The sequence below is a fragment of the Caretta caretta genome, chromosome 15 (assembly GCF_965140235.1).
Source record: "Caretta caretta isolate rCarCar2 chromosome 15, rCarCar1.hap1, whole genome shotgun sequence".
Classification (NCBI taxonomy): Eukaryota; Metazoa; Chordata; order Testudines; family Cheloniidae; genus Caretta; species Caretta caretta.
This window is the reverse complement of record NC_134220.1, coordinates 26809118-26836452: the sequence shown is the minus strand read 5'-3', so window position 1 is coordinate 26836452 and position 27335 is coordinate 26809118. Positions and strand designations below refer to the sequence as shown.

Below are 27335 nucleotides of genomic sequence, written 5' to 3'. Positions count from 1 at the left end.
TTTTTATTTGCAAGAAATCTCATAACAAGGATGACTGGAGCTTTGATTATTTCCTTGTTGGGCAGAGGAGAGAATGCTTGAATTGATTTGACTTTGAACTGAAAAGGAAAATGGGATTTCAGCCAAATATAATAAATACAGTCAGAGATGACAATTTTTTCTTACTTGTCTGGACAGAAAACACCATGCTAAAGAAGTGTGCTTGAACTCTGGCAGACAGCTAGGCTAAGCCATAGTCCGATAGGTCTCTCCTCCCACTCCAGTTGGGTTGCTGGTGAGTGTGGTTTGAGGGAGGGTGGGGAATGAAGAAAAAAAGAAAATATTTTCTTGGGGCATGCCTGACACCAGCTCCAGTGCTCACACAGGCACAGCTGTGAGACAGCTCTTCTTGTTGGGCTTGGACAATCTGGTCCCTGAGGAGACAACAGTGTGAACTGATGGAAGGACTCAGCAGAAAAAACAAACTCAGCCACAGTCAGCTGTGCCTTTCCCTTACTAACAAATCAAACAAAATTAAGAAGCAAAAGCGAGAAAACATAAAACTCCTTAGCTGGGGTTCAGCTGAGTCCTATGACCTCAGCCCTGTCCATGCCAAAAGTATTCTCTCCTTGTCTCCCAAGCAGCCCCTCAGCTCCTGTGTCACAGGAGAGGACCCATGTTTGCTGGGGCCCAAGTTGACTGCCTGCAACCTGTCACACCTTGGTTATAACACGTTTATTTCTGTCCACACAGGGAAGAAGAAACCGTATTATAACAGGGTTTCCCAGTTCCACGAGGGGCCTGATTTTCCTCTAATTGGTGTCAATCAGATATAATGGTGGAAAGCATTGGTGTACAGTGCACAGCCATCAAATAATAAATGTTGATCACTGCTATTCTATTCTAGATTTGAAACAGCAATCTAGAGCCGAAAAGCACCCTTTCCCACTGCCAATTCCTTGAGCAATCCATGGCCACCCTCAAGTAAGGTTTCTGTTTTTATAATCTCTCTGCAGCAAACATCTGTAGAGGCTGGTCCTGCCAGAGCCCTGCTTCAAGGAGATGGTACCTGATGTGTGGTCCACAGACTAAGCTCAGTGAAATCTGGTGTTAATCAGAGTATGGAGTTACTCTGGGTTTACCCCACAGTCTATGAGAATCTGGCTCCTTCTTTTAGGCTTTCCTTAGATAATCCGACTCACAGATACGCTGCAGGGTATATGAACTCCAGATACTATTCCCTGCACAGCTCATTTCATCATGTCTTACCCTATGGGCAGAATGATTCAAATCAAGTAAACCAATTCAAACCAAGTAAATCATTTTAGTTTACAATCTAGAGAAGGTGGAGTCAGGGAGGGGCTTTCTCTCCTCCTCTTGCTATATTAAATGCATTGAAAGAGCCTGACTGTCTCTTGGTGCTATCACATTCAATCAGGTTACAAAAATGGTGAGGTTGAGAAATTTATTTATTTTTTTTAATTTGCTGCCAACACACTGTGGAGGTAAAAGAGTAAATCTCCCACTGTGCTTGGATAGATTTATTTCTGCACAATTACTCTCAGTACTGTTTATGCTTTGAAAAGCTGGGCTTTTCATATTTATGTTTCAAGTAGTTCAGAAAATGTGTTTTCTAAAAACTGACCTGATGGATTACAGTTTTCTGGTGATTAGTGTACATTTTTGAAATGTGAATATGTCTCTCTTTTTTAATTCTCTCTCTTTAGACAACTTACACGGACAAAGGAGAAAAGGTAAGAATACAATTGCATGGAATGGGTTTATATTCCCTCCAGCGAAAGACTGGTACTGTTACTGCAACACTGATCATATTAATTTCTTATTCATTGATTGCCAGGTAGGATTAAAAGCAAAAAGGCGCTCCAGTTTTATAGTGTTGAAACACTGCTTATATGTATAGTTTTCCTTCTCTGTAAATTGCAATTAATGATGCAAATCCTTTTTCTTCACTTTTTTGGGGAGGGAGGAAGGAGAAATGTAAGAGTAGTGACATTTACCAAGGAAAATCTAACTCTTCCAAGTCTAAACATAAGCATGCTTTATTGTATTATTTCTCACTAATGACTCTAAATATATTTTCAAAACTTTTTTTCAAATTTAAAGCATTTTAAAAAAATACTGATGCATACAGCAAAATTATGTTTTGTTGCTAAATACTATACCACATAACACCAATTTATTTTATATATTTTATGCAAAGTACATGCACAAATAATTAACAGTGATTAAAAATGACAATACAGAAGACAGCAGATGTCAAATCATAGGCAAGGAAGAAAAGCTGTTTATTAAAGTAGTGTTTGACCAAATAATGTTATGAAATACTCCAAATAAATTTGTTAAACTCCCAAACTGTAATTTGGACCCACATTTGAAGTTGGGTAAGAGCTTTCCTCAATGAGAATTAATCTTTAACATAACAAGGTTAACAAACTCATACTGGATCCAAACAATTGTGCAGGTTGTTTGAACTGTGGCACAAATTCTATTTTCCATTATTCTCTGCAACCTGTCCCCATTACAATCTGCGTAACTCAGAGCAGAATTTGACCCGTTGGCTTGATTCTGTTCTCATTTGAACAGATTTTACATGTGACTTAATTGACTTAAGTGAAAGCACTCCTGATTTGCAAGGCTGGGAGAACAGAATCAGGTCTAGCAGTGACAGATAAAGCAATGACTGAATGGATTGGCTGCTGTGTGTTCTTCACTCCACAGATGGACCCCAAAATATTATTTTCCAGAATCATGAGGGGAAAGTACCCCACTGTAAATTATTCATGGAATTTTTTTCCAGCTTTGCTCCTTCCTGGCTTGTGAATATTTTAGTAGCACCTTCCTCACCCACACTGGAATTTTTCCTCTAGAGCATGCTTTGAAGGTGCTGTGATTTGATCCAGCCAGGCCATATTGACCTTGACGACTGGCACCCAGATATTATAAATAAGCTTTTGGTGACTTTGTTTTTAGACAAATTACTGTTGAATATTTAGAAGAAAAATTAATTGTTTTGCTTGAAATGTATAACACCCCCTCCCCCCCCCCCCGAGCTTTTCAAAGTCCCATGTTCTGGGGGTCAACGCCCAGTGACCATCAGAGCTCTGTAAGGGCTCCTCAGAAACCCTGTGAGGTGGGAGTGCCTCAAATTATTTGCAACCCGGCAAAACTGGTTAATTTCAGATATCCTGGGTGTATATTTTATCAAATCCTAGTCTTAGATTTGTGCTTTCCCTGGTTTTATTATTTCAAATGCTAAATGTGCAGTCACAACATGTTTCTCTAACTCAGCAGTTCTCAAACTGTGGGTCGGGACCTCAAAGTGGGTCATGACCATGTTTAAATGGGGGTCACCAGGGCTGGCGTTAGACTTGCTGGGGCCCGGGGATGAAACCCGAGCCCCACTGCATCAGCCCTGGGTGGCGGGGCTCAGGTTATAGGCCCCCAACCTGGGGCTGAAGCCCTTGGGCTTTGCCCCCCCCCGCTTGGGATGGTGGGGCTTGGGCGGGCTCAGGCTTCGGTCCCCCCTCCTGGAGTCATGTAGTAATTTTTCTGTCTGAAGGGGGTCATGGTGCAATGAAGTTTGAGAACCCCTGATCTAAACCAATCTAAGGATGGCTTAGATGTACTCATTGCTCCTTGCTAAAATAGAGACCGTGTCAGCTTGAAAGTGTTGCATGAAGATGACATTAAAGTGAGACCCAAAACCCAGTAGATTCATATTAACTCTTCTTCATTCCATTTAGCCCGAAGGAGGCAAATTTCTCCACTTCCACTCTCTCACATTCTGGGTTGGAAATGCTAAGCAGGTATGTAGATAAAAGTCACGTGTGTGCCTGTGAGGTCTCGGGGTTGGATCATTCTTGTGCACTATCCCTGTGTGAAGAATAGGGGCATACGGTAATCTGCCTTTGTGATTGGCTGTGAGGAGGGGCGGGTCTGCCATGTGACACCTGGATGGTCCTAGGGATCTGCATTCAATTAAAATTCCATCAGTGGCTGGCTCTGGTGATCTTGCGCAGATGGAGGTGTTTCAGCACTTTTGCTCAGTGGAATGTTCTTCAAGGATGGTCTTTGGACCATTATTATGCAACAGTGCTGTTTACACTGCAGACAGGGCATATTTGTGTGGTCAGGCATGGAAACATTTGTCTTCCTAAGTTAGTGGACATTCAGAAAATCCAAAATAAATGAAAATATGAAATCCCAGAAGAGATTTGCAGTGGCACATGTTTAATATAAAACAAAAACATAGTTCCTGCTGCTTCCCTGACCACGTCCCCATCTCCAGGCCTTTGTGAGTCATTTAGATGGAGGCAGTATGTAGCAGTCTTGTTTGCAAAGAGATAAGGTATCAGTCTTAGCTGATTGGACCGGCAGATATATCATTCCATGTTAAAAGGACACTGACAAGTTAAAATCCCTCTATTTTAAAAACCTGATTTTTTTTTTAGTGACATCTTAGATTAATGGAAAGAATATTAAAAAGTTCATTTACATTTCATCATTCATTGTATTCACTTTTTCACTTCCATCCAGTTTGGAAAAGGGTAGTCCATTTCACTCACATTTATACTCCGCTACTAATCGGTTTCTCTTTCTACTTCTCCTCCATGAGCATGATGTTGCAATGTTTGGGTTGCAACTAAAAAGGGAAAACGTTCCTTTAAAAATGTCAGGGACCCTTTTCTTTTGTTGTTAGACGTTGTAAGAATGCAGTATGGCCTGCCCCTTTTGCTGCCAGAGCTGTTTTCATGTCATTTACAGCAAGGTTTGCAGTGTGGGGTTGATTCTTTTCTCTTCCAGCAAAGTGAGTAAGCTCATGTAGCAGGTGCAGGAAAGTATTAAAATATGCAGTGACTCACTGCAGACTGTTGGAAAGACTCAGCAGAAAACCACAGTCACCGTCAGCAGGGTCCTTCCCTCAGGGGAGATTGTTTATAGCAGGGGTTCGCAACCTTTTTCTTTCTGAGCCTCCCCCCCTCGCTATAAAAACTCCACGGCCCGCCTGTGCCTCAGTAACTGCTTTTCTGCCTATAAAAGCCAGGGCAGGTGTGAGAGGGAAACAAGCAGGGCAGTTGCCTGGGGTCCCACGCCACAGGGGTCCGTGTGAAGGTACATTGCTCAGGCTTCGGCTTCATCCCCAGGTGGCAGGGCTCAGGGCGCTGGGCTTCAGACCTATGAAGTGGGGCTTTGGCTTTCTATGCTGGTTGGGCCGCAGTGACTCTAATGCCGGCCCTGCTTGGCGGACCCCCCTGAAACCTACTCACAGCCCCCCAGTGGCCCCGGACCCACTGGTTTATACAAGAAAACAGAACAAGTTAACTTAATCAGACAAAGAATCCCAAACCCAACTGAGACCTGTGACCGCTGCCTATGGAGCCCAAGATTCTGCCTCTCAGACAGTCACTCTTGTGCAAGGGGAGTGGGACACCGAGCTGGACTGAATCCCTTGTTTACCAGGGACCAGGCAGTGCCCTTGTCTTCTGCTACATGCGCAAAGGGATCTCTAATTCATAATGTACATGTACAAAGGGCCACTTGGCAGACTGGGACATCAGACCCTTAGCAGTCTCTGCATGCAAGTGCTTGCTTGTGAGTGAATGAGGGTTGTGTAGATGATTAGAGGGTGCAGAAGGAGCATCCCCAAGGCTATCCAGAGTGTTACTCACCACCGCCTGGACAGTTGCTCAACCTCTTTTGAGTTAGCTGGTGGCTTCTGCCTCCCTGGGACTCAGCACTAGCCTTACGCCCACCCTGCAGGAGAAGCAACAGTTCTGAACCGAAACAGCTGCTCCGCACTCAGGCTGTGCTCTGCTGCCCCAGTCACACCCACAACTCCGCCCCATCCTCCCCTTTTCCCATCCTCCTCGTCCTTGCTCGTGGCTGCTGGCCTAGACGAGCTGTGCTGAGCATGACACCGCACACAGCTGCTGCCTTCTCGTTGTGTGGTGTGTGCCCAGCTGAGCCGGTTCTCTGACCCACTGCCCCATAAGGGTTTGTAGGCTCAAGCTTCTAGTCATGTTAATGTTCATGGTGCCAAGTCACCTGTCAGCCACTGTATCCTGTGACGTGCCATCACATTATCTAGCTGGAGACCCAGCCACTAAGGGGGCAGCCTGGTGCTTGGACAGCCTAAGTCAGGCCCTGAAAAGCAAGAGGGTGAATGGGGCTGTGTCTAGCATGGTGGAGCTTTGCACAGTACAGAAACACTTGATTTGAACCTGTGAAAGAGCTGGGTTCATTGTGGGACCCCTACAACATTTTGAATGGAAGTGTGGACCCTGTTGGAAATCTTAGATATAGTCGCAGCCCTCCGGGGTCCACAGACCACAGGCTGAAAACCGCTGTGGTATGCTTGCAGTGCATAGTTATCCCCTTCAGATGCACAAACAAGGACTTGCTTGTGCAATGTTAGAGGCCCATATGGAGAGGGAAGTTTGATTTTTTTTAGGACCATATTTCAGATCATTCAACAGCTGGATCATGTTGTACATGAGCTGTTCACTAGAGAATGGGGCCAGTAGGTGACGCTGAAAAGTTGTCTGTGCTTTGGGCAGTGCTAGTCTGGATATGAGTGTTACCAGAAAATAGTCCTTTCCTTTAACTCTAACATGTTTTCATGTATTTCAAAGGCTGCCTCGTTTTATTGTAACAAAATGGGATTTGAAGAACTGGCCTATAAGGGCCTGGAAACTGGCAGCAGAGAAGTGGTGTCTCATGTAATAAAGCAGGATAAGGTAAGCTTGTGAAGAATGCTTTAAGGCACTATATAAAGAATAATGTCACTACTCTGGTAGCGGATCAGGGGATAATGAAGTGTTGTTTTCGGTCAGGTAAATCAGGGGAGAGAAGAGATGATTTCTAGTGGTCTCAGCACCAGACTAGGAACTGGGAACTTCAATCCTTCACATAGACTCCCTATTAGTTTGGGCAAGTGATGTAACCCATGTGCCCCAGTGGTGTCACATGGCCAGCTGAGGGGCTGAATGATATGCTTGGTCTTTTTGTCTGGGCAAAGGTAGGCGGGTCACATCTGAATTCCAGCTTCTCACATTTTGTGGCATTAAAATAAACTGCATCAAAGTCCTTGAAGCCATTTGGAATCACCCATTAGCGTGGTGATGTCCTGTGAGGCAATGCACCTCTTACATCTGCTTCCTCAACTGGAACTGAGGCAAAAGGCTCAGTTTCAGGTCCAAGAACTGACATTTTTACAATTTTCTGATCATTGGCCCAAAATAAACGGAGAACAAAAAGGGACTTTCTAATCTCCAGTTTCTCTGAGGCCAGTCCTGCATCCTTTCCTTGCCTGTCCCCAGACAAAACTACTGATTTCAATGGGAGTTTTGCTTGAGTCAGGACTGCAGGACTGAGTCTAAGTCAGTAACAGAGCAATGCGAAACATCTTGGGATTTTTTAAACTAGAGCTGGATGAATATTGCATAAGAGCATTCATTAACATTTATGCAAATAAAAACACATACATATCTTCAGTTTACCTATTAGGGTCCAATCCTGCAAACCCTCTGCTCAGATCTCCCACTGATCTTATCTGACAGTAAATAACGTATAATATTCTGCTTAATTCTCAGATCATATTTGTCCTCTCATCTGCTCTCAACCCTGAAAACAAAGGTAAATGAAAATGATCATCAGGGATGATAAAGGACTGCAGGCAGCTGAACCTCCTGGAGTGTAATCTGCACAGGGAACACTACTGAAGGCTACAGCGACTAGACCTCCCCCATCTTTCCTATCATGGAGCCATTTATTATCCTGTCCTGCTGGGACTGTGTGCGGAAAGTAATAAGGGGGCAGGAGCTATTTTCTCCTGTTTACTGTTTATAAATCTCTGTTCACTAGAACCTAAAGAACCCAGCCACGAGCAGCAGCTCCCTTTGGAGCAGATCCGGGCTCTTAGGGAAAGGGAGGGGTTCTAACTTGTGTGGCTGGAAATCCTGCCCTTATGAAGCAGTCTCTTCTCGGGCCCTGGGTTACCGGGGGAGGCTCCTGAGAGTGGGCATTCTTTGCCTACCCTGGTTTAGGGAGGATACAGTGTGATCTTTACCTGACAGTGTGAGCTAGCTCTGAACAGGCCTTTAAGTGACAGTTCAAGCTCATACTGTATCTTATAAATGGCACCATGGCTGTGAATTGGGACAGAATTTTGTCATTTCACAAATCCAGCTGATACTTTTACTGGGTTACCACTTCTTTAGTCTTCGGACCTGCTCTGATCCTCCCTGAAGTCCAAGATGTGGCTGAATCTGTTCTCAAGACTAACCCAGGCCAATCCATTACCTATTCACTCCCTTTGTGTACACGTGCAATTCTCCCACCGACCAATAAAATGGGAAACTTTGAAAACTCTTTCACATGCTGCTACATCTAATCAGGAGGAAGGAGCTGTTGATGCAAGGCAGAGCAGCGAGCCAGAGGCAAGCAGTCCAGCGCACTGAGCTCCATGCGTGGTCTGTCAGGCACTGCAAATGAAAAGTCCCTCGGATCACTCACACACACACACATTGTCTTTCTCTTTGCACAGAAATGGGAAAGCACTTGGTGAAGCATGGAGATGGTGTAAAAGACATTGCATTTGAAGTCAAGGATTGCGACTTCATTGTGCAGGTAAATGATATAATCAAAGAACCATAAAAAGGCAAGGCTGGAAGGGACCTCAGGAAGTCATCTACTCCCCCTGTGCTGAGGCAGGACCAAATACTGAAGTGTCCAAGCCAGTTCAATTTAACATCTCCAGGTCTTGCAGGGTTAAGTACTCCATGTAGATAGTGTCAGTTTAACCACTAACAAAGTTCAAGAGTCTCTCCTGCCCATACGCAAAATTGCAGCAACTGCACTGAAGCAAATGTTGACACTGGGGAAACACCGAACGTGATGCACCATAGTTTCCCTCTACTGGGACGTGAACTTGCCTTGAAGTGCGGTTCTGCTCTGAAAAGTGACTCCACGGAGACAGCGTTGGGAGGTTCCATGTGTGCTGTGTCTCAATTGCTCCATATGAAATTCACATAATTTACTATAAAGGATGGGTTTTTTGCCTAACTCCCAGCCTTGCAACTGCCCCCTAGGATTGGACAGTCAATCCAGGGTCTTTCCGGTTTGTGCGTTGTCCCCACCAATATTGTAGAATTAGATGCTATATGTCTTCTCCTGAAGCATCCAGCATTGGCCAGTACTGGAGACAGATGAGCAGGCTTGATAGGTCTGCTCTAGCATGGCAGTTCTTACCGTCTTCTGTTCTCTTTCACAGAAAGCTAAAGAGCGTGGGGCAGTGATAGTGAAAGAGCCCTGGGTAGAGGAAGACAAATCTGGAAGAGTGAAATTTGCAATCATCCAGACGGTAAGCCTGAGGAAAGAGTTGTCTCTGTTCCATGGACTGTAACATCATGGGCTGCAGGGGTGGGGGCTGCAAGATCACTAATCACACTCACAAGTGGAAAGGGAAATCGAGCGGCTACATGGGCACTTTCCATCAAATGCTGCAGAGCTGAGCTTCTGGGCCCCAATTCCAGGCTCCAGCACTGCCCCTCTATTGTGGCTCAGATTGAGTGGCTGGTGTGCTTCAGCTGTTGTGGGCTTTTCAGCAACCCACTGGTGCCTATAGGTAGCCACTGTAAGTTAGAACAACCCTGGGGCTGCTCTCGTTTATGGTGAGGCTGTGCCAGCCCCTGGAGCAGTCCAGAATCCTGGAGGTGGCATAAATTCACCTTTGCCTGCTCCCTTTCAGCAGAGCATCCGGCTCTCTCACTCTTCTGAATATATGACTAACTTGAGGAAAAATGCAGACTAAACTGAGTTCCCCAGCTACAGGTCAATGGAGGCCCATGTAGTTGCCTACATCCCCGCTCAGGAACACCTCCACTACAGGAACCTAGTGTCACATGGGAAATTTCAAATTATGCAATGACTTCTTTGGAACCTGCACAGTGAATATTTAGCAAGCATCTGCAGTCTCTGCAGCCAGCACCTGGAGTTAGCGTAGACTTTTCTAGTATTCTAAATTCTCTGGGCTACTTCCTGCTCAGACCAAGTACCACATTCCCTACCACATGTAGGGGGTCAAAATTGGACCCCTGCTCCTGAAAGCAACAGGCGCTGGTAAGCACTTGGGCATCAGAGGGTTCCGCCCCTTGCATTGTCCTACAGTGAGCCAGCAGTCATGCCTGGTGAACCTGAAAGGGTTCCAAATTCAGGTTGGATTTGATAAGACTCCAATAGCTTGGCAGTTCCTCTGAACTTCTGTGGTCTGCAAATCTGAGGATTGGCTGCCTTGTCAGATTTCCAGCCCTTGCATTTCCCATCCTGACCAGAAACAGCATCTGAATGGCCTCTCTCACTAGGAGCTCCTAGTAGTGAGGAGTTGGGAGGGAAAGAAGCTCATTGGACCACTTCAGAACCACACCAAGGTGCAAGTTACGTTTTAGAACTAGGCGCAGATCCAGGTGCTTATTGAACAGTTATTGGATTATCTCAGAATCCTTGGAGAGGAACAATATTTGTAATGTTACCCATTTTCTCCCCTCCCAGTATGGAGACACGACGCACACATTAATAGAAAATCTTAACTACAAAGGTCTCTTCTTACCTGGCTTTGAGCCTCCTCTCTTCAAAGATCCACTGTTACCAAAGCTGTAAGTACAGGGCCTGATCTAGCAGTTCTTACTTATACAAAACTCCCACTGGCTCTGCTGAGTAAGGAATGCAGGGTCAGGTCCTCAGATCATAGTGGTGAAATGTTCAGAGGCTGGGCTGTCTGTATGCAATAGATGTGAGCTCTAGCTAGACCTGTGCTTAACTCAGGCATTGTGCTTTGCATGGTCTCTTGCAAACGTCTTCTGTTTTTCCTCTATTTGAAGTCTGTCACCTCCCGGTTATGCTTGCAGTTTCAGTCTCAGATGCACCTGAAAACTCAAAAGCGAAAAGAAAAGGAGTACTTGTGGCACCTTAGAGACTAACCAATTTATTTGAGCATGAGCTTTCGTGAGCTACAGCTCACTTCATCGGATGCATACCGTGGAAACTGCAGCAGACTTTATATATACACAGAGAATATGAAACAATACCTCCTCCCACCCCACTGTCTTGCTGGTAATAGCTTATCTAAAGTGATCATCAGGTTGGGCCATTTCCAGCACAAAGTCTCTAAGGTGCCACAAGTACTCCTTTTCTTTTTGCGAATACAGACTAACACGGCTGTTACTCTGAAACCTGTCAAAAGCGAAACTTGGTCAAAACTTAAGATGGGCCTTGTAATGGAATGCTAAAAGGTCTTATATCGTTCAGCCACTAGATGACGCCACAGCAATACCTTAACACAGGCTAGCTATAAAAACTCAATGGCCCACCTGTGTCACAACAACAATATAAAAGCCAGGGCTGGCATTAGGGGGTAGCAAGCAGGGCAATTGTCCGGGGCCCCATGCCACAGGGGGCCACACAAAGCTAAGTTACTCAGGCTTCTGCTTCAGCCCTGGGCAACGGGGCTCAGGGCCTCGGGCTTCAGCCCTGCAGAGCAGGGCTTAGGCTGTCTGCCCTGGGCCCAGTGAGTCTAACCCTGGTCCTGCTTGCGGCCCCCCAGGGGACCCCTGGTTGAGAACTACTGCATTAAAGGATCTTCTGGATGACACATCTCTGGTGTACCTCCCTGAGAAGGAGGCTCTGTAGCCAGGCTAAGTCTGGTGCAGGAACCTGACCTGCTAGTAGTAGCCCTGCAACCTACTGTGTACAAGGTGTGCATGACAGGCCTGACCCGCACAATTCACAGCTGGCTCTGGATCACAACCCCAACCCAAACGTGTAGGGTGTCTAGATGCAGGGTTTGGTTTGACTCATTTAAGAGACAGGGAACAGTTGCAAAATTGAGAACCCTGTTTGGCTGCTAAACCCTTCCCTCAATGCTCAGCCACTAGGGGATGACATGATCACACATGTGAGCAACCAACCAACAGTGATGCGTACACAGGACAGTACATTACACTGCAAGCAGTTATGCTCGTACCCAAGTATGGGGCCAGGAGGGAATTTCCCCTGGGGATTATTGGCGGAGAGTTTTAGTTGTGTTTTATCTCTTTGGCACAGAGCGGGAGTTGTGTGTTAGGAGCAGATGAGCATACCTCCATGGGACCTTGGTTCCTTCTCACTGGTGCCTGTTTTGATGCCACTGGTTGTATTTTAAGAGCTGTGTCACTACATACATAAATGCCAGCTGCTTTTTGAATGAAAACTGACCTGGTCTTTCTTTCCCAGACCAAGTGGCAAGCTGAGTTTCATTGACCATGTGGTGGGGAACCAGCCAGATCTTCACATGGTCCCTGTGGCAGAATGGTGAGAACTGTAGCAGTTAGAAAAAGCCGCTCAAGCAATTCTCTCTGTTAACACCACTGTTCAGTAATTTATGTCGATGTTTAATGTTCTATTTATTTTATTAACTCTGCTGTCTTGCTGACAGGACACTTTGCACAAGGTTCAGTTCTCTTAGGGAAGTATACTCTGGCTTCCATGGGAGCAGGGCTGTATTCCAACATGGTGCTCAAGAGGGCAAGGGCCAGCCAATGTGCTGTGGGATTAAGGGGAGTGCTATCCACTGGCTAGAGTCACAACCAGCCCTCCCACGTCTACTACATGCACTGGTCTGGAGCCTACATGGATCTCTTTCAGAGGAACACCAGTGAACATCCACTGCTGCACCTCCATTCCCGTCTCATGGGATCCTACTTGGGCAGGCAGGATTTGGGCAGCAGAAGAGGCATTTGGCAGCTTCCTTGACCTTTCCCGGTGATGTCCAGGGCAGAATTTGATCCTTGGTCGGAACTAGTGTAATGGCTCCCTTCTTTGGGTCTGGTTGATTTTAGGATGATTGGATCATATATCTAAGGCTTCATACTGCAGTCACTGTCTGTATGCAACCCCTGTCGAAGATAGCGACTACAGGATCCCTAATGCAGATACAAGGAGAAAAATACGCTTTCCATGCGTGTAGCTCAAGTCCCTACATTTTGAAACATGAGCTTGTTTAACTCTGACTCAGCAGAATTTAATTTTTACAGGGGTGGTGGTAGCACAAATATCTGGGATGGGAGGAGTTAAGAACATGGCTGTGGATATACTGCACTACATTACATGCCTACTGGCTGACAGTGCTGCACATTATGGAAAACCTGTCATCACCATGTCAGTTTAAATGCTACAAAAGCTGAATTCTACATAATACCTCTCTCTTCTATAGTGTGCGTAGATCTCAGAGTGCTTCACAATCTTTAATGTGTTTATCCTCACAACACCTGTGTGAGGCAGGCAGTGCTAGTGTTTCCATTGTACAGGTGGGAAACGGAGGCACAGAAAGACCTTAAAGGCCTGATCTACACAGTGCTGGCAAAGCGCACTAGAGAGGTGTGATTTGTAAAGCACTCAAACTGCCCTAAGTAGACCCAGCTGTTGTGGTCTAAAAGGAACCTAGTTCATGTTAACGTAGTCCTGTGTTAACATGTGAACTAGGTACATTTTATAGCACGCCTGCAGAATCTATAGGGGATTATTAGAGAGCAACGCTTTAGCGTGCTTTACAATTCACACCCCTCTGGCATGCTGTGCCGCACCGTGTAGACAAAGCCTACGGGAGTTACCTGAGGTCATGCAGGAAGCCTGTGGTGGAGTGGGGAATTGAACATAGATCTCCCATCTCCTAGGGTAGTGCCCTGATGTATTTGGCTCATTTATTTCTGAGCTGCCTGCATATGTCAGAAGATATTCTAAAGAAAAAAGGTAAATTATAGTGTAAATGAAGTAAAACTCCTTTATACACCTGAATCATGTAGAGGAACAAACAGCCATTGACAGAGTGATTCAAAGAAAGACAGTCACCTGAGGAAACCATGGAAAGTGATTCCCAGCATAACACAGCAAGTTGCCAAAAGACCCCTCGCCACCCCAAATTCCTGAGAGAGTTAAAACAAAGTAAACTTTGTGAGTTTATTTACTCAGCAAAGACCATTATCAGGTGATGTAGCCAGAGGACTTGAGTCAGTCACATGTAAAGCCACTGAAGTCAGTAGAAAGAAAAGGAGTACTTGTGGCACCTTAGAGACTAACAAATTTATTTGAGTATAAGCTTTCGTGAGCTACAGCTCACTTCATCGGATGCATTCAGTGGAAAATACAGTGGGGAGATTTATATACATAGAGAACATGAAACAATGGGTGTTAACATACACACTGTAACGAGAGTGATCACTTAAGGCGAGCTATTACCAGCAGGAGAGTGGGGGAAAAACCTTTTGTAGTGATAGTCAAGGTGGGCCATTTCCAGGAGTTGACAAGAACACCTGAGGAACAGTGCGGGGTGGGGGGGGAATAAACATGGGGAAATAGTTTTACTTTGTGTAATGACCCATCCACTCCCAGTCTTTATTCAAGCCTAAGTTAATTGTATCCAGTTTGCAAATTAATTCCAATTCAGCAGTCTCTCATTGGAGTCTGTTTCTGAAGTTTTTTTGTTGAAGAATTGCAACTTTTAGGTCTGTAATCGAGTGACCAAAGAGATTGAAGTGTTCTCTGACTGGTTTTTGAATGTTATAGTTCTTGACATCTGATTTGTGTCCATTTATTCTTTTACGTAGAGACTGTCCAGTTTGACCAGTGTACATGGCAGAGGGGCATTGCTGGCACATGATGGCATATATCACATTGGTGGATGTGCAGGTGAACGAGCCTCTGATAGTGTGGCTGATGTGATTAGGCCCTATGATGGTGTCCCCTGAATAGATATGTGGACACAGTTGGCAACAGGCTTTGTTGCAAGGTTAGGTTCCTGGGTTAGTGGTTCTGTTGTGTGGTGTGTGGTTGCTGGTGAGTATTTGCTTCAGGTTGGGGGGGCTGTCTGTAAGCAAGGACTGGCCTGTCTCGCAAGATCTGTGAGAGTAGTGGGTCGTCCTTCAGGATAGGTTGTAGATCCCTGATGATGTGTTGGAGAGGTTTTAGTTGGGGGCTGAAGGTGATGGCTAGTGGCGTTCTGTTATTTTCTTTGTTGGGCCTGTGCTGTAGTAGGTGACTTCTGGGTACTCTTCTGGCTCTGTCAATCTGTTTCTTCACTTCAGCAGGTGGGTATTGTAGTTGTAAGAATGCTTGATAGAGATCTTGTAGGTGTTTGTCTCTGTCTGAGGGGTTGGGGCAAATGCGGTTGTATCCTAGAGCTTGGCTGTAGACAATGGATTGTGTGGTGTGGTCTGGATGAAAGCTGGAGGCATGTAGGTAGGAATAGTGGTCAGTAGGTTTCCGGTATAGGGTGGTGTTTATGTGTCCATCGCTTATTAGCACCATAGTGTCCAGGAAGTGGATCTCCTGTGTGGACTGTTCCAGGCTGAGGTTGATGGTGGGAGGGAAATTGTTGAAATCATGGTGGAATTCCTCAAGGGCTTCTTTTCCATGGGTCCGAATGATGAAGATGTCATCAATGTAGCGCAAGTAGAGTAGGGGCATTAGGGGACGAGAGCTGAGGAAGCGTTGTTCTAAGTCAGTAGAGTTACAGCAAAAGGCAGAGTGAGTGTAAATGAAAATTATTTCGAGTGGGTCCAGTTCAGCTCTGCCAGAAGATGATGCATTGCCCATTAATTTCAAGAGGTGAGATGACGCGGTGGCAAGGATGTGTTGTCCTGTGCATCTGCAGGCATTCAACTGCTCATGCCCTGTTAAAGTGGAAGGGAGCTTCATGGGTTAACCCTGGCAAATGAGGGTGAAATTATCTTCTTTACTTTATTAATCTAGTGATAGAAACCCATCAGCGCCGAAGTCCACAGTTCTTAGAAGCTATGAGTTGGCTTAAGGGGGAATGAAATCTGCCTTTTCTGTTCCCGGTCAGGTATCACAAGAACCTTCTGTTTCATCGGTTCTGGTCTGTGGATGATAAACAACTGCACACAGAGTTCAGTGCCCTCCGTTCCATTGTGGTCGCCAACTACGAAGAGACCATAAAAATGCCCATAAACGAGCCAGCGATGGGCAAGAAAAAATCCCAGATTCAGGTAAATACTCATGAAACTTGGGTCTCAATATCAAGATTGTTATTTCCCCATAGGCCTGTGGTCATGCACAGCGCTTCACACAGAAATAACAGATACAAGCTGCTCAGAGCCAGGACCTAATTTCAGGATCCAGGAGGGCTCATGAGTCAGTGCCCGCTTATTACACTAGATGGCAATGTCTCACTGAAGTTATATCTGGGTTAAAATCTGCAGTTATGATCCAAAAAGTGACTCTGAGAAAAGAGCCTTTTCTTATTCAACAGATCTGTTGTAACAGAGGGAGGGACTGTTAGACAAACAGGGAAGCTGCTTGCACTCAGTCTAAGTTTGCTGTCCTAATACCCATATCTAGCCCTCTTATTTCACTAGTAAAACACCTGTGAGTTTAATTTTCCATTTTGTGGAAGGACTGGAGGCAAGGCCTTGGTTTGAGCTGCGACTGCTTTTGCTTCTTTTGTTTTTAAGCATAAAAGCAACTTAGAAAATACTCAACAGTTGAACCAGAGCCAAAAAAATTCCTGCACTAATGGTGTGTGTTTGTTTCTTGATAGGAATATGTTGAATATTATGGAGGAGCTGGGGTCCAGCACATTGCTCTGAATACCCCTGACATTGTTACTGCTGTAAGTCTGACAATTTAATGCTGCTAATGAGTAAAAATAAAAAAAGAAATCCAGTATGCTGCACAAACTTTTTAAGTCACTGTATGTGGCAGTGCCCTTAATTTTCTCTGAGCTACCGTGCAGTGAGCAAAACAGGCCAGTTTGCCGCTTACACAGAGCTAACCTGTGAGAGCTAAAGTTTTTAAAGCTGTATACATGGGGCTTGCTTAACTTCTTCAGCAATGGTGGCTCACAGAACAACCCACTAACTCTCCTTTGTCGTATGGCTGCAGAGATGTTAACCATCCACTGCACATTGAATTGTCTCTTGCAACATGTGTTAACTCCTTATGCTTAACAATCCGTTCCATGGTCCGTTTAGCGGTGACACTCTGAGGACCTTTCCCAGACCTGATGAAGAGCTCTGGGTAAGCTCAGAAGCTTGTCTCTTTCACCAATGGAAGTTGGTCCAATAAAAGATATTACCTCACCCACCTTCCCTCTCTAGTTATTTTGCACGACTTTTGTGCATTCTCCTACCCCAACCAGCACAAGAGACACACCCATCTCTTCGGTGGCTCTATATGAAAGGAGTTTGATGGATCTCAGCTCAGTGTCCACATCACAAAAACCCCACCACAATTGACACTACCGGTCCCCCTTGTCAGCAACCACAGCAGAGGGGCCAAAGACTGACTGGGCCACGAGGATTTGCCCTTTGAAGTGGTACATCCAGGTCAAGATTGAGGCAGATTGGCAGCGGGATTTGTGGAGGATGCTCATGTTACCACTGCGCATGCTGTACTTGTCTGTTTATACAGATAGGATTAGAAACGCCAGGCCTGTCAATCTGACCTCTTTCACCAGCACTAAGTTGTCTCTCGCTTTTTCTCACACACACAGAGTTTTTGGGATATTAAGCACTCAAACACACAGAATCTTGTTGGAAGACCACAGGCTAACTCCTGATGCCATCTGTCCTGTCCATCTAGGACTCAAATCAGATGGACTAGAGGAGAGGAGTCTTAGTGTAACCCAGGTTTCAGAGTAACAGCCGTGTTAGTCTGTATTCGCAAAAAGAAAAGGAGGACTTGTGGCACCTTAGAGACTAACCAATTTATTTGAGCATGAGCTTTCGTGAGCTACAGCTCACTTCATCGGATGCATACTGTGGAAACGGCAGAAGACATTATATACACAGAGACCATGAAACAATACCTCCTCCCACCCCACTCTCCTGCTGGTAATAGCTTATCTAAAGTGATCATCAAGTTGGGCCATTTCCAGCACAAATCCAGGTTTTCTCACTCTCCGCCCCCCCCCCCACACACACAGACTCACTCTCCTGCTGGTAATAGCCCATCCAAAGTGACCACTTTCTTTAAAATGTGTATGATAATCAAGGTGGGCCATTTCCAGCATAAATCCAAGTTTAACCAGAACGACGGGGGAGGGGGGGCGGGGGAGGGGGTAGAAAAAAACAAGGGGAAATAGGCTACCTTGCATAATGACTTAGCCACTCCCAGTCTCTATTCAAGCCTAAATGAATCGTATTCAATTTGCAAATGAATTCCAATTCAGCAGTTTCTCGCTGGAGTCTGGATTTGAAGTTTTTTTGTTGTAAGATAGCGACCTTCATGTCTGTGATTGCGTGACCAGAGAGATTGAAGTGTTCTCCGACTGGTTTATGAATGTTATAATTCTTGACATCTGATTTGTGTCCATTTATTCTTTTACGTAGAGACTGTCCAGTTTGACCAATGTAAATGGCAGAGGGGCATTGCTGGCACATGATGGCATATATCACATTGGTGGATGTGCAGGTGAACGAGCCTCTGATAGTGTGGCTGATGTGATTAGGCCCTGTGATGGTGTCCCCTGAATAGATATGTGGGCACAGTTGGCAACGGGCTTTGTTGCAAGGATAGGTTCCTGGGTTAGTGGTTCTGTTGTGTGGTATGTGGTTGTTGGTGAGTATTTGCTTCAGGTTGCAGGGCTGTCTGTAGGCAAGGACTGGCCTGTCTCCCAAGATCTGTGAGCGTGATGGGTCGTCCTTCAGGATAGGTTGTAGATCCTTAATAATAGTGTAACCCACACACCTCCTGGATGTGGCGTTCTGTCGCATCTAGTGGCACTGAGGCCATGTAGAGAGAGATTAATGAGTCTGCTACAGCCTTAGCTAACATTCGTGTGGCTTTTAGCTCATGCAGTAGAGTCTCATACACTGAGGTCCCAGGTTCGATCTGGCCCACCGATGATCGGGGTCTGTCAGGGTTACGTTAGCATCAATTAATTTCTTGCCGTGTATCTCTCTCTGTTTCCAGGAATTCAGCAGACTTCTACTGTGACCTTTTAACTCCTTCCCCTTTAAAACGGGTCTGGCTTTTCCCGTTCATTTTTTAATGACATGGAAGTGCTGCTGTAAGGGTAGGTTCTGTTACAGCAGCCATGGAGGCAGCCAGATAGATAGTGGTTGTTTATTGCGTGAATGAGTGCTAACCTAGGAGGGTTGCACATGGACTGGTTTGCATCGGGAGCTGCCATCAGGATCTCTATGCTGCATGGGCTCCACTTGACCTGCTTCTGAGCTCCTTGCACCAGCTACTGGCATTTCCTGACCCAGCGGCAGCTTTGCTGCTCTGAGTGGGACCATGCTTTAGCCAGTAGGGTGGGAAAGGGGGTGAGCGAAAGAACCACTTGAATGAATCTCACTCTTGTATTACAGGTCACAAACCTGAAACAACGGGGCATGGAGTTTATGACGGTTCCATCCACTTACTACCAGCAACTGCGAGAGAAGCTGAAATCTGCCAAAATCAAGGTTAAGGAAAACATCGACAAACTGGAGGTCAGCCTGGTTCTCAAGGTGTATGCAGACAAAACAATGCAATCTCTGGCATTTCAATAACACTTTCCAATCTGGAGGGTCCCAAACAGCTCTGCAGACTGCAATCTCTTCCCTCACCACTCGAGCTGGGTGGGATTTTATCAATAACCTTTTTGTTTCTGGAACATGCCAATGTGCCAAAACTGAAACTGTTCATGAAAATTAATCGGTTTCAATGATAATTTTGTCAGGAAGGTTTCTCAGGTCCAGGATGGGTGGAGGGAGAGACAGCCCCACCCCATTTGGAACAGGGACTTGAGCCTTGGTCTCCCAGATCCCATGTGAATGCCCTAATCACTAGGATAATTGGCTATTCTGGGGTATGGAGTGTCTCAAACTCTCCCCAAAAAAACAAGCTTAAAACCTCTAAATTTTTCATGAAAACAAATTCTTGTTTTCTGTACTCACCGCTAGAATGCAGTCACTCCCAGGGACAGATTGTGACCGTTGCTTTAACAACCCAGTGACATGACAATCATTTAGGAAGGAAGGGAAGTGGAGAGTAATGCATCCACCTGAAACTTCAGATGGAATTTTGGATAACCACGACATAACGCCACAGATTGGCATTTGACCAGAACGTTATTGTCTTTAAATCATAACCTCTAAAGATCCTAATGCCACAGAATTCCAGATATTCCAACTCGAGCAGCTCTGATGCAGACCAGACATCAAAAAACTTTTCACAATATTGCTGAAAGATTCTAGTGGATTTAGGGGGTTATTTAGCACCAGCTTCCAGCTTCTCAACAATTCTCCAAACAATCGGTTTTATTGTTTTTCTTTCCAAGGAACTGAAAATCTTAGTTGACTTTGATGAGAAAGGATACCTGCTCCAGATCTTCACTAAACCCGTTCAGGATAGACCCACTGTCTTTCTGGAGGTCATACAGCGCCACAACCACCAGGTTTGTTGAGTGTTTGGGCTTGAGAGGTTCTTTTCTGGCTGATTTTAACTGAAAATGTTAAGATTTTTCATTATAATTTAAAAAAATGGAGCTATGCCAAAAAGCAGGGGTAGGCAGGAGCATTGCGCTCCCGGTCCCATTTTGACTGTTTCATGTCCCTGCGACCGCACAGGGATTTTGCTCTGAAATTCTTAAAGTTAAAGTTTTGAAAAATTAAAAAGCTGCTGCAGAGACTTGGTTCCTTAGACCAGCCACCCCAAAATGGCAGCTGCAAGCAGCCTGGTGGGATTTCCCGTGGGGCCTGTGAGCTGCCAAGCTTTTTAAGAGATGCTGCTGCTAAGCTGTTTTTACAAAAGAAACGTTAAAAATCCAAGTTGCTCTTGGTTGACTGAACTCACAGCCTGAGCAGGCCAAGGTCCCTTAAGGATGTCTCGGTTGTTAACCAGGCTGCTGATGAAAAGCCTGATATTTGGCAGTCCCGGACCATGATTGTAATGGTATGAAATTCCAAAGGGTACTTACCCACTAAGCTCTTTCCTTCTGTCAAGGGTCAGTGCCTCACTCCTTCAGAGCACCGTGTAAGACAACAGACTGGGGAGACTTCCTCCCAATGGAGAAAATGGTCTGTTTCTGGACCTCAGTGGAGAATTCTCTTTATTGCTCTATTTGGTGCCTATACATGCTGGGTGGATATACCAGAAATAGAAAGATAGAACCAGCTCCAGACCTAACTAAGAGACTCTCCGGAGTTTACCTGCTCTAGTCCCTTGTCTCTCTAGAATTAGGTGCTTAATTTTATTATCATTCTGAGGTGGGAAGGAAAGGGGAGGCATTTTCATACATATGTCACAGAGTCGTATTCTTGATGGAGTCTTTGGTATGGCTTTGACACTATAAATAATGATTAGCAGCTTGCGTAGCACATTCCACCATCAAACTTCAATTCATTAATCCTCACAAGATTCCTGTGAGCTGCAATAGGTAAGCAGTAGCATCCTCAATCTATAGATGAGAGAAACTGAGGCACGGGAAGGTTAGATGACTTGCCTGTGACCACTGCAGTTGTCAATGGCAGAAGTTCCTGGCTTCAAGTCCCATTCTGTGTCCTTAGGGAAGGAAGTCCCACTGTATGTAAGTAAACCTCTTGTGGCTGCTTGGTTTACTCCTGAGACTCTGGAAATAACAAATTCACTTGCCATGTCCATATGCCAGTTAATGTTCTTTTCTTCCCATATGTAGGGATTTGGTGCTGGAAATTTCAAGTCTTTGTTTCAAGCTATAGAAGATGACCAGGATGCAAGAGGAAACCTTACCATACTAACAGCAGATGGAGAAACTAATTTAATCTAGAGCCTCTCAGCAAGAGGTAGGCAGCAGACACAATAACTTCCATATATGAAAGTGCCTATACATTTTTGTTAAAAATCTCCAATAATTTGGGTCAGTAGCCGAACACTAAGCATATAAACCAAGGAAATTCACAGTTAAGCATGAGAGGCAGGTATAATAGGCCAGAGGTGGCTAAGCCTCCCCTAACCCAGGCTGTGGCCCCGCCCATGCTCCGCCCTGACGGCCCACCTCTCTCTCCCCTTCACCCTTGAAGCTTGTGGGGGCTCAGCTCAGAGTGGCCCGCAGTCAGGCCGGGCTGGCGCGGTGGGTCGGTTTGGGCCGGGCTGGCATGGCAGATTGGGCCGGTTTGGACTGGGCCGACACGTCGGGTCAGGTCGGGCCGGGTCGGTTCGGGCTGGCCCGGCACGTCGCTGACTGGGCCAGCGCGTTGGGTCGGTTCAGGTTGGGCTGGTGCTTCAGGTTGGTTCGGGTCAGGCTGGGTCAGTGTGTCGGGTCAGGTCGGGCTGGGCGTTGGGTCGGTTCAGAATGGGCCAGCGCGTCGGGTCGGTTCAGGTCAAGCTGGCGCATCAAGGTGGGCTGGTACATCGGGTCAGTTCGGGCTGGGCGCCGGTCGGGTGGGGCCGGCACGTCGGGTCAGTTCGGGCTGGGGGTCGGGTCAGGTTGGGCTGGGCCGGCGCGTCGGGTCAGGCTGGGCCAATGCGTAGGGTTGGGCTGGGCCTGCATGTCGGGTTGGTTCAGGTCGGGCCAGCGTGTCGGGTCGGGCTGGGCCAGCGCATCGGGTCAGTTCAGGTTGGGCTGGCTCGTCAGGTCGGTTTGGGCTGGCATGTCAAGTCGGTTCGGGAACGGCGCATCGGGTCAGGTCGGGTCAGGCCAGGCCGGTGCGTCGGGTCAGTTTGGGCTGGCGCATCGGGTCGGGTTGGGCTGGCACGTCGGGTCGGTTCAGGTCAGGCCGGCACATCGGGTCAGTTCAGGCTGGGCGTCGGGTCGGCACGTCGGGTCGGTTCGGGCTGGGTGTTGGGTCTGGTCAGGCCGGCACGTCGGGTCACTTCGGGTTGGGTGTCAGGTCGGGTCAGGCCGGCACGTTGGGTCAGTTCGGGCTGGGCGTCGGGTCGGGTTGGGCTGGCACGTCGGGTCGGTTCAGGTCGGGCCAGTGTGTCGGGTCGGGCTGGGCCAGTGTGTCGGGTCGGTTCAGGTTGGGCTGGCTCGTGAGGTCGGTTTGGGCTGGCATGGCGAGTTGATTCGGGAAGGGCCGGCGCGTCGGGTCAGGTCGGGTCAGGCCAGGCTGGTGCGTTGGTCAGTTTGGGCTGGCGCATCGGGTCGGGTTGGGCCGGCACATCGGGTCGGTTCAGGTCAGGCCGGCACATCGGGTCAGTTCGGGCTGGGCATTGGGTCTGGTCAGGCCGGCACGTCGGGTCACTTCGGGTTGGGCGTCAGGTCGGGTCAGGCCGGCACGTTGGGTCAGTTCGGGCTGGGCGTCGGGTCGGGTTGGGTCGGCACGTCGGGTCGGTTTGGGCTGGGCGTCTGGCCGGGTTGGGTCGGCACGTCGGGTCGGTTCGGGCTGGGCGTCTGGCCGGGTTGGGTCGGCACGTCGGGTCGGTTCAGGTCAGGCTGGCACATCGGGTCAGTTCGGGCTGGGCATTGGGTCTGGTCAGGCAGGCACGTCGGGTCACTTCGGGTTGGGCGTCAGGTCGGGTCAGGCCGGCACGTTGGGTCAGTTCGGGCTGGGCGTCAGGTCGGGTTGGGTCGGCACGTCGGGTCGGTTTGGGCTGGGCGTCTGGCCGGGTTGGGCCAGGCTGGCGTGTCGGGTCAGGCTGGGTCGGCACGTCGGGTCGGGCCGGGCCGGCGCATCGGGTCAGGCTGGGCCAGTGCATAGGGTTGGGCTGGGCCTGCATGTCGGGTCGGTTCAGGACGGGCCAGCGCGTCGGGTCGGGTCAGGTCGGGCTGGTGCGTCAGTTCGGGCTGGCGCATTGGGTCACTTTTGTCTGGGCTAGCGTGCCAGGCTGGGCTGGCATGTCAGGTTGCATTGGGTCGGTTCGGCCCAGGCCCGAGCGTTGGGTCGGCCAGTGGCTTGGAGCAGCTGGGGCAGGAAAGCCAGTGCTTGGGGCAGTTCAGCCAGGGCTCCTACGGCAACAGCGTGAGCCCTCGGGACTTTGGTGGGTAAAAGGGGCAGGGCCGTGGGCATAAGGGGCAGGGGGCTATGCTCCCCCAAGGGGGGGATTCACGCTCCACCAATGCAGTTACGTTTAAACTTAAAAGGATTCCAAATGTGATATGGTATGGCAACGTAATTAGGACAGTCCAACAACCTTAACTCTGCCCTCTACTGATGGAGGGGGAGGGGAGTTAAAAAAAATCAAATGTCTTTAAAATCAGTTTAATCCCATCTGGGGTGCTAAATACTAAAATGCCTTAATCATCACTACAGGGCAGTGTTCAGGTTTCTGCTGAGGAGGAATTTCAGTTATGAAGAATAACACGGAGAAACAACTATTAATCCTAATAAACTATTTGCATGTTGCATAAAGATTTCAGTGAATTTTAACTATAGAAAAGAGGGCAGAGTTAAGGTTTGGTGCCCTAACTGCATGTTATACCTTAGTTGTTCGGATTTCTTTTAAATTTAATCTTATCTGTGAATTTCCTGGGTTTCTAACACTTGGTTTTGGGATAATTACAACGTCCCTGTAATGCGGTTTAACGTAAACTGCCAATATATGCTCTCAACCTTAACTCCACTTTAATGTAGTTATTGTCTAATTAATTTTAATTCCTAAGCTAATTAACATGTACATTCTCAGAAAATGCATTCTGTACTCAAAGGGTACGTGTGGTAACTTTGGGGAGAATGCAATGTATTGTCCATACATTATAAACGGGTTGAATCCCTGCTTTAAGTGCAAAACTTAACTCAGCCTTTGTGGCAGAAATATTCTTTGAAGTCTCAATCTTCTGATGGGGATAAGAGCTAGGGAATGGGACTGATTGCCTTTTCTCCTGGGTCTCTCAATCAGCCCCTGGCTGCAATTAAACGTCATGCTCATAAAAGTGGATCCCTGTAACCAGCTCTGCAGTTAGTGTCCCCAGCTTCTAAGCCTCCGCAACACACATGCAAAGAAATACTGATGAGAGACAGAGGCCTGCCACTGATGCAGACTTCTACCAGAGTAGTGGCACCCAGATGGCGATATACACACATGGCCAAAAGAACAGAACAAAGCCCATCCGTTTGCTAAAGAAACATCAAAAAATAAAACATCCCAGAATAAACTTGGCTCTGCTGACTCTTGGTCTGAAAGACTTAAAAGCAGCCTTAGGGGAGAGAGCCCAACCCTGGGTAAAATTTTCAAAAGTGCCAAGTACCTGAGAAACTGATATCCCATTAAGAAAAGGAGTACTTGTGGCACCTTAGAGACTAACCAATTTATTTGAGCATGAGCTTTCGTGAGCTACAGCTCACTTCATCGGATGCGTACCGTGGAAACTGCAGCAGACTTTATATACACACAGAGAATATGAAACAATACCTCCTCCCACCCCACTGTCCTGCTGGTAATAGCTTATCTAAAGTGATCATCAGGTTGGGCCATTTCCAGCACAAATCCAGGTTTTCTCACCCTCCACCCCCCCACACAAATTCACTCTCCTGCTGGTGATAGCCCATCCAAAGTGACAACTCTTTACACAATGTGCATGATAATCAAGTTGGGCCATTTCCTGCACAAATCCAGGTTCCCTCACCCCCCTCCCAAAAACCACACACACAAACTCACTATCCTGCTGGTAATAGCTCATCCAAAGTGACCACTCTCCCTACAATGTGCATGATAATCAAGGTGGGCCATTTCCAGCACAAATCCAGGTTTTCTCACCCCCCCCCCCACCCCCATACACACACAAACTCACTCTCCTGCTGGTAATAGCTCATCCAAACTGACCACTCTCCAAGTTTAAATCCAAGTTAAACCAGAACATCTGGGGGGGGGGGTGTAGGAAAAAACAAGGGGAAATAGGCTACCTTGCATAATGACTTAGCCACTCCCAGTCTCTATTTAAGCCTAAATTAATAGTATCCAATTTGCAAATGAATTCCAATTCAGCAGTTTCTCGCTGGAGTCTGGATTTGAAGTTTTTTTGTTTTAAGATAGCGACCTTCACGTCTGTGATTGCGTGACCAGAGAGATTGAAGTGTTCTCTGACTGGTTTAACATTACCAGCAGGAGAGTGGGGTGGGAGGAGGTATTGTTTCATATTCTCTGTGTGTATATAAAGTCTGCTGCAGTTTCCACGGTATGCATCCGATGAAGTGAGCTGTAGCTCACGAAAGCTCATGCTCAAATAAATTGGTTAGTCTCTAAGGTGCCACAAGTACTCCTTTTCTTTTTGCAAATACAGACTAACACGGCTGTTACTCTGAAACCTGACATCCCATTGACATGCAATAGGCTCCCAAGTACCTATCGCTTTTGAAAATGTTACCATGTGGGTTGTGATACCAGGCCCCCGGCAAACCAGGCAGAACCAAGAACAGAGTCAGAGTCATGATATGGGTGTTTTTTCTCTGCAGGAAAAAAATCTGGTCAGGAGACACCTTCCCTCCCATGCTTGGCGATCCCATCCTTAAACCATGGGTTATAGGAAGAGGGCAGATAGCCTAAGAGGGGGAAGGGACTCAGGAAATGGTAGAGATGGGTGACTGACTTGGTTAAGTAGAGGGAGGGGGCACCAGGTTCTCACGAAGAGGAAGAAAACATCACTGACTATTTATACTATACACCAGTTCCTAAGATTGCTTTTAGCAGAGATGCTTAAACCATTGTCAGTGTCACATAACCGGGACAGTCTCTGTTTACATTGCCCAACATCTCATTACAGAGGGGGCCAAATTCAGCCCTGCCGTCAACTGACACAACTCTATTGAGTTCAGTGGTGATGTGTCCATCTATGCCAGCAGAGAATTGGTGCCATAGCATTGGTGGAAGAAACTCAAGGGACAGGAGACCATATTGTTACAACAACACAAATGCCAACCAATTTCATCTGCGAACACCTGACCTGGAAATAAAATGGATCATTATACGATGTGGCCACAGTTCTGTCACTGGTTTCCCCAAGTCAGTCCCCACTGCCCACATAATGTGTTACGTTTGGCTCTGCCTTCCCCCACAACAACCCGCAAAAGGAGCATTGACACGGGGGAGACGTGTTCTTCCTGCCCTGTGGGCTGGCACCAGAGAATTGGCCAGGAAGAGTCACTGGAGGGGATTCCAGGCTCAGGCCCCTGCTGGGCAAGAGAGAGGTTAGTTGGAACTGGAACCAAGTATGCACACACTTCTGTCACCATTGTCAACAAGAACCTGCAGCTCCCAATTCCCAGCATTTAGCCCCAAACTGCAGGATTTGCCAAAAAAAGGTTTGCATAAATAGCTGAGAACAAGAGGACGGAGACACCTGGAAGGAGGCAGGGAGGGAAAGTGACCCATCAAAGGGGGTGAATGGGCAGATGAAAATCAAGTGGCCTGAGGGGCAAAGAGGGAGGTTATTGGGGGGAGGG

General features: G+C 47.0%; 1 protein-coding gene across 4 annotated transcripts in view; it reads left to right on the top strand.

Annotated features, from left to right (window-relative positions):
• Positions 1 to 1349: 1349 nt before the first annotated feature.
• The window catches only part of HPD (4-hydroxyphenylpyruvate dioxygenase), a 34144-nt gene continuing 8158 nt past the window's right edge, over positions 1350 to 27335 (top strand). For 3 of the 4 annotated variants that reach the window (XR_012665094.1, XM_048821982.2, XM_048821983.2), the window contains exons 1-14: positions 1350 to 1429; positions 1707 to 1733; positions 3744 to 3806; positions 6633 to 6737; positions 7593 to 7635; positions 8546 to 8628; positions 9272 to 9361; positions 10549 to 10652; positions 12268 to 12345; positions 15875 to 16037; positions 16589 to 16660; positions 19365 to 19487; positions 20318 to 20434; positions 21674 to 21800. Coding sequence is in view for 3 of the 4 variants with exons in the window: in XM_048821982.2 (XP_048677939.2) it covers positions 1427 to 1429; positions 1707 to 1733; positions 3744 to 3806; positions 6633 to 6737; positions 7593 to 7635; positions 8546 to 8628; positions 9272 to 9361; positions 10549 to 10652; positions 12268 to 12345; positions 15875 to 16037; positions 16589 to 16660; positions 19365 to 19487; positions 20318 to 20434; positions 21674 to 21784 (1182 nt within the window). In the remaining variant the exon portion in view is untranslated. Of the gene's footprint in view, positions 1430 to 1706; positions 1734 to 3743; positions 3807 to 6632; positions 6738 to 7592; positions 7636 to 8545; positions 8629 to 9271; positions 9362 to 10548; positions 10653 to 12267; positions 12346 to 15874; positions 16038 to 16588; positions 16661 to 19364; positions 19488 to 20317; positions 20435 to 21673; positions 21801 to 26656; positions 26861 to 27335 lie in introns of those variants that run through there. The other variant, XM_048821981.2, reaches the window with a different exon arrangement.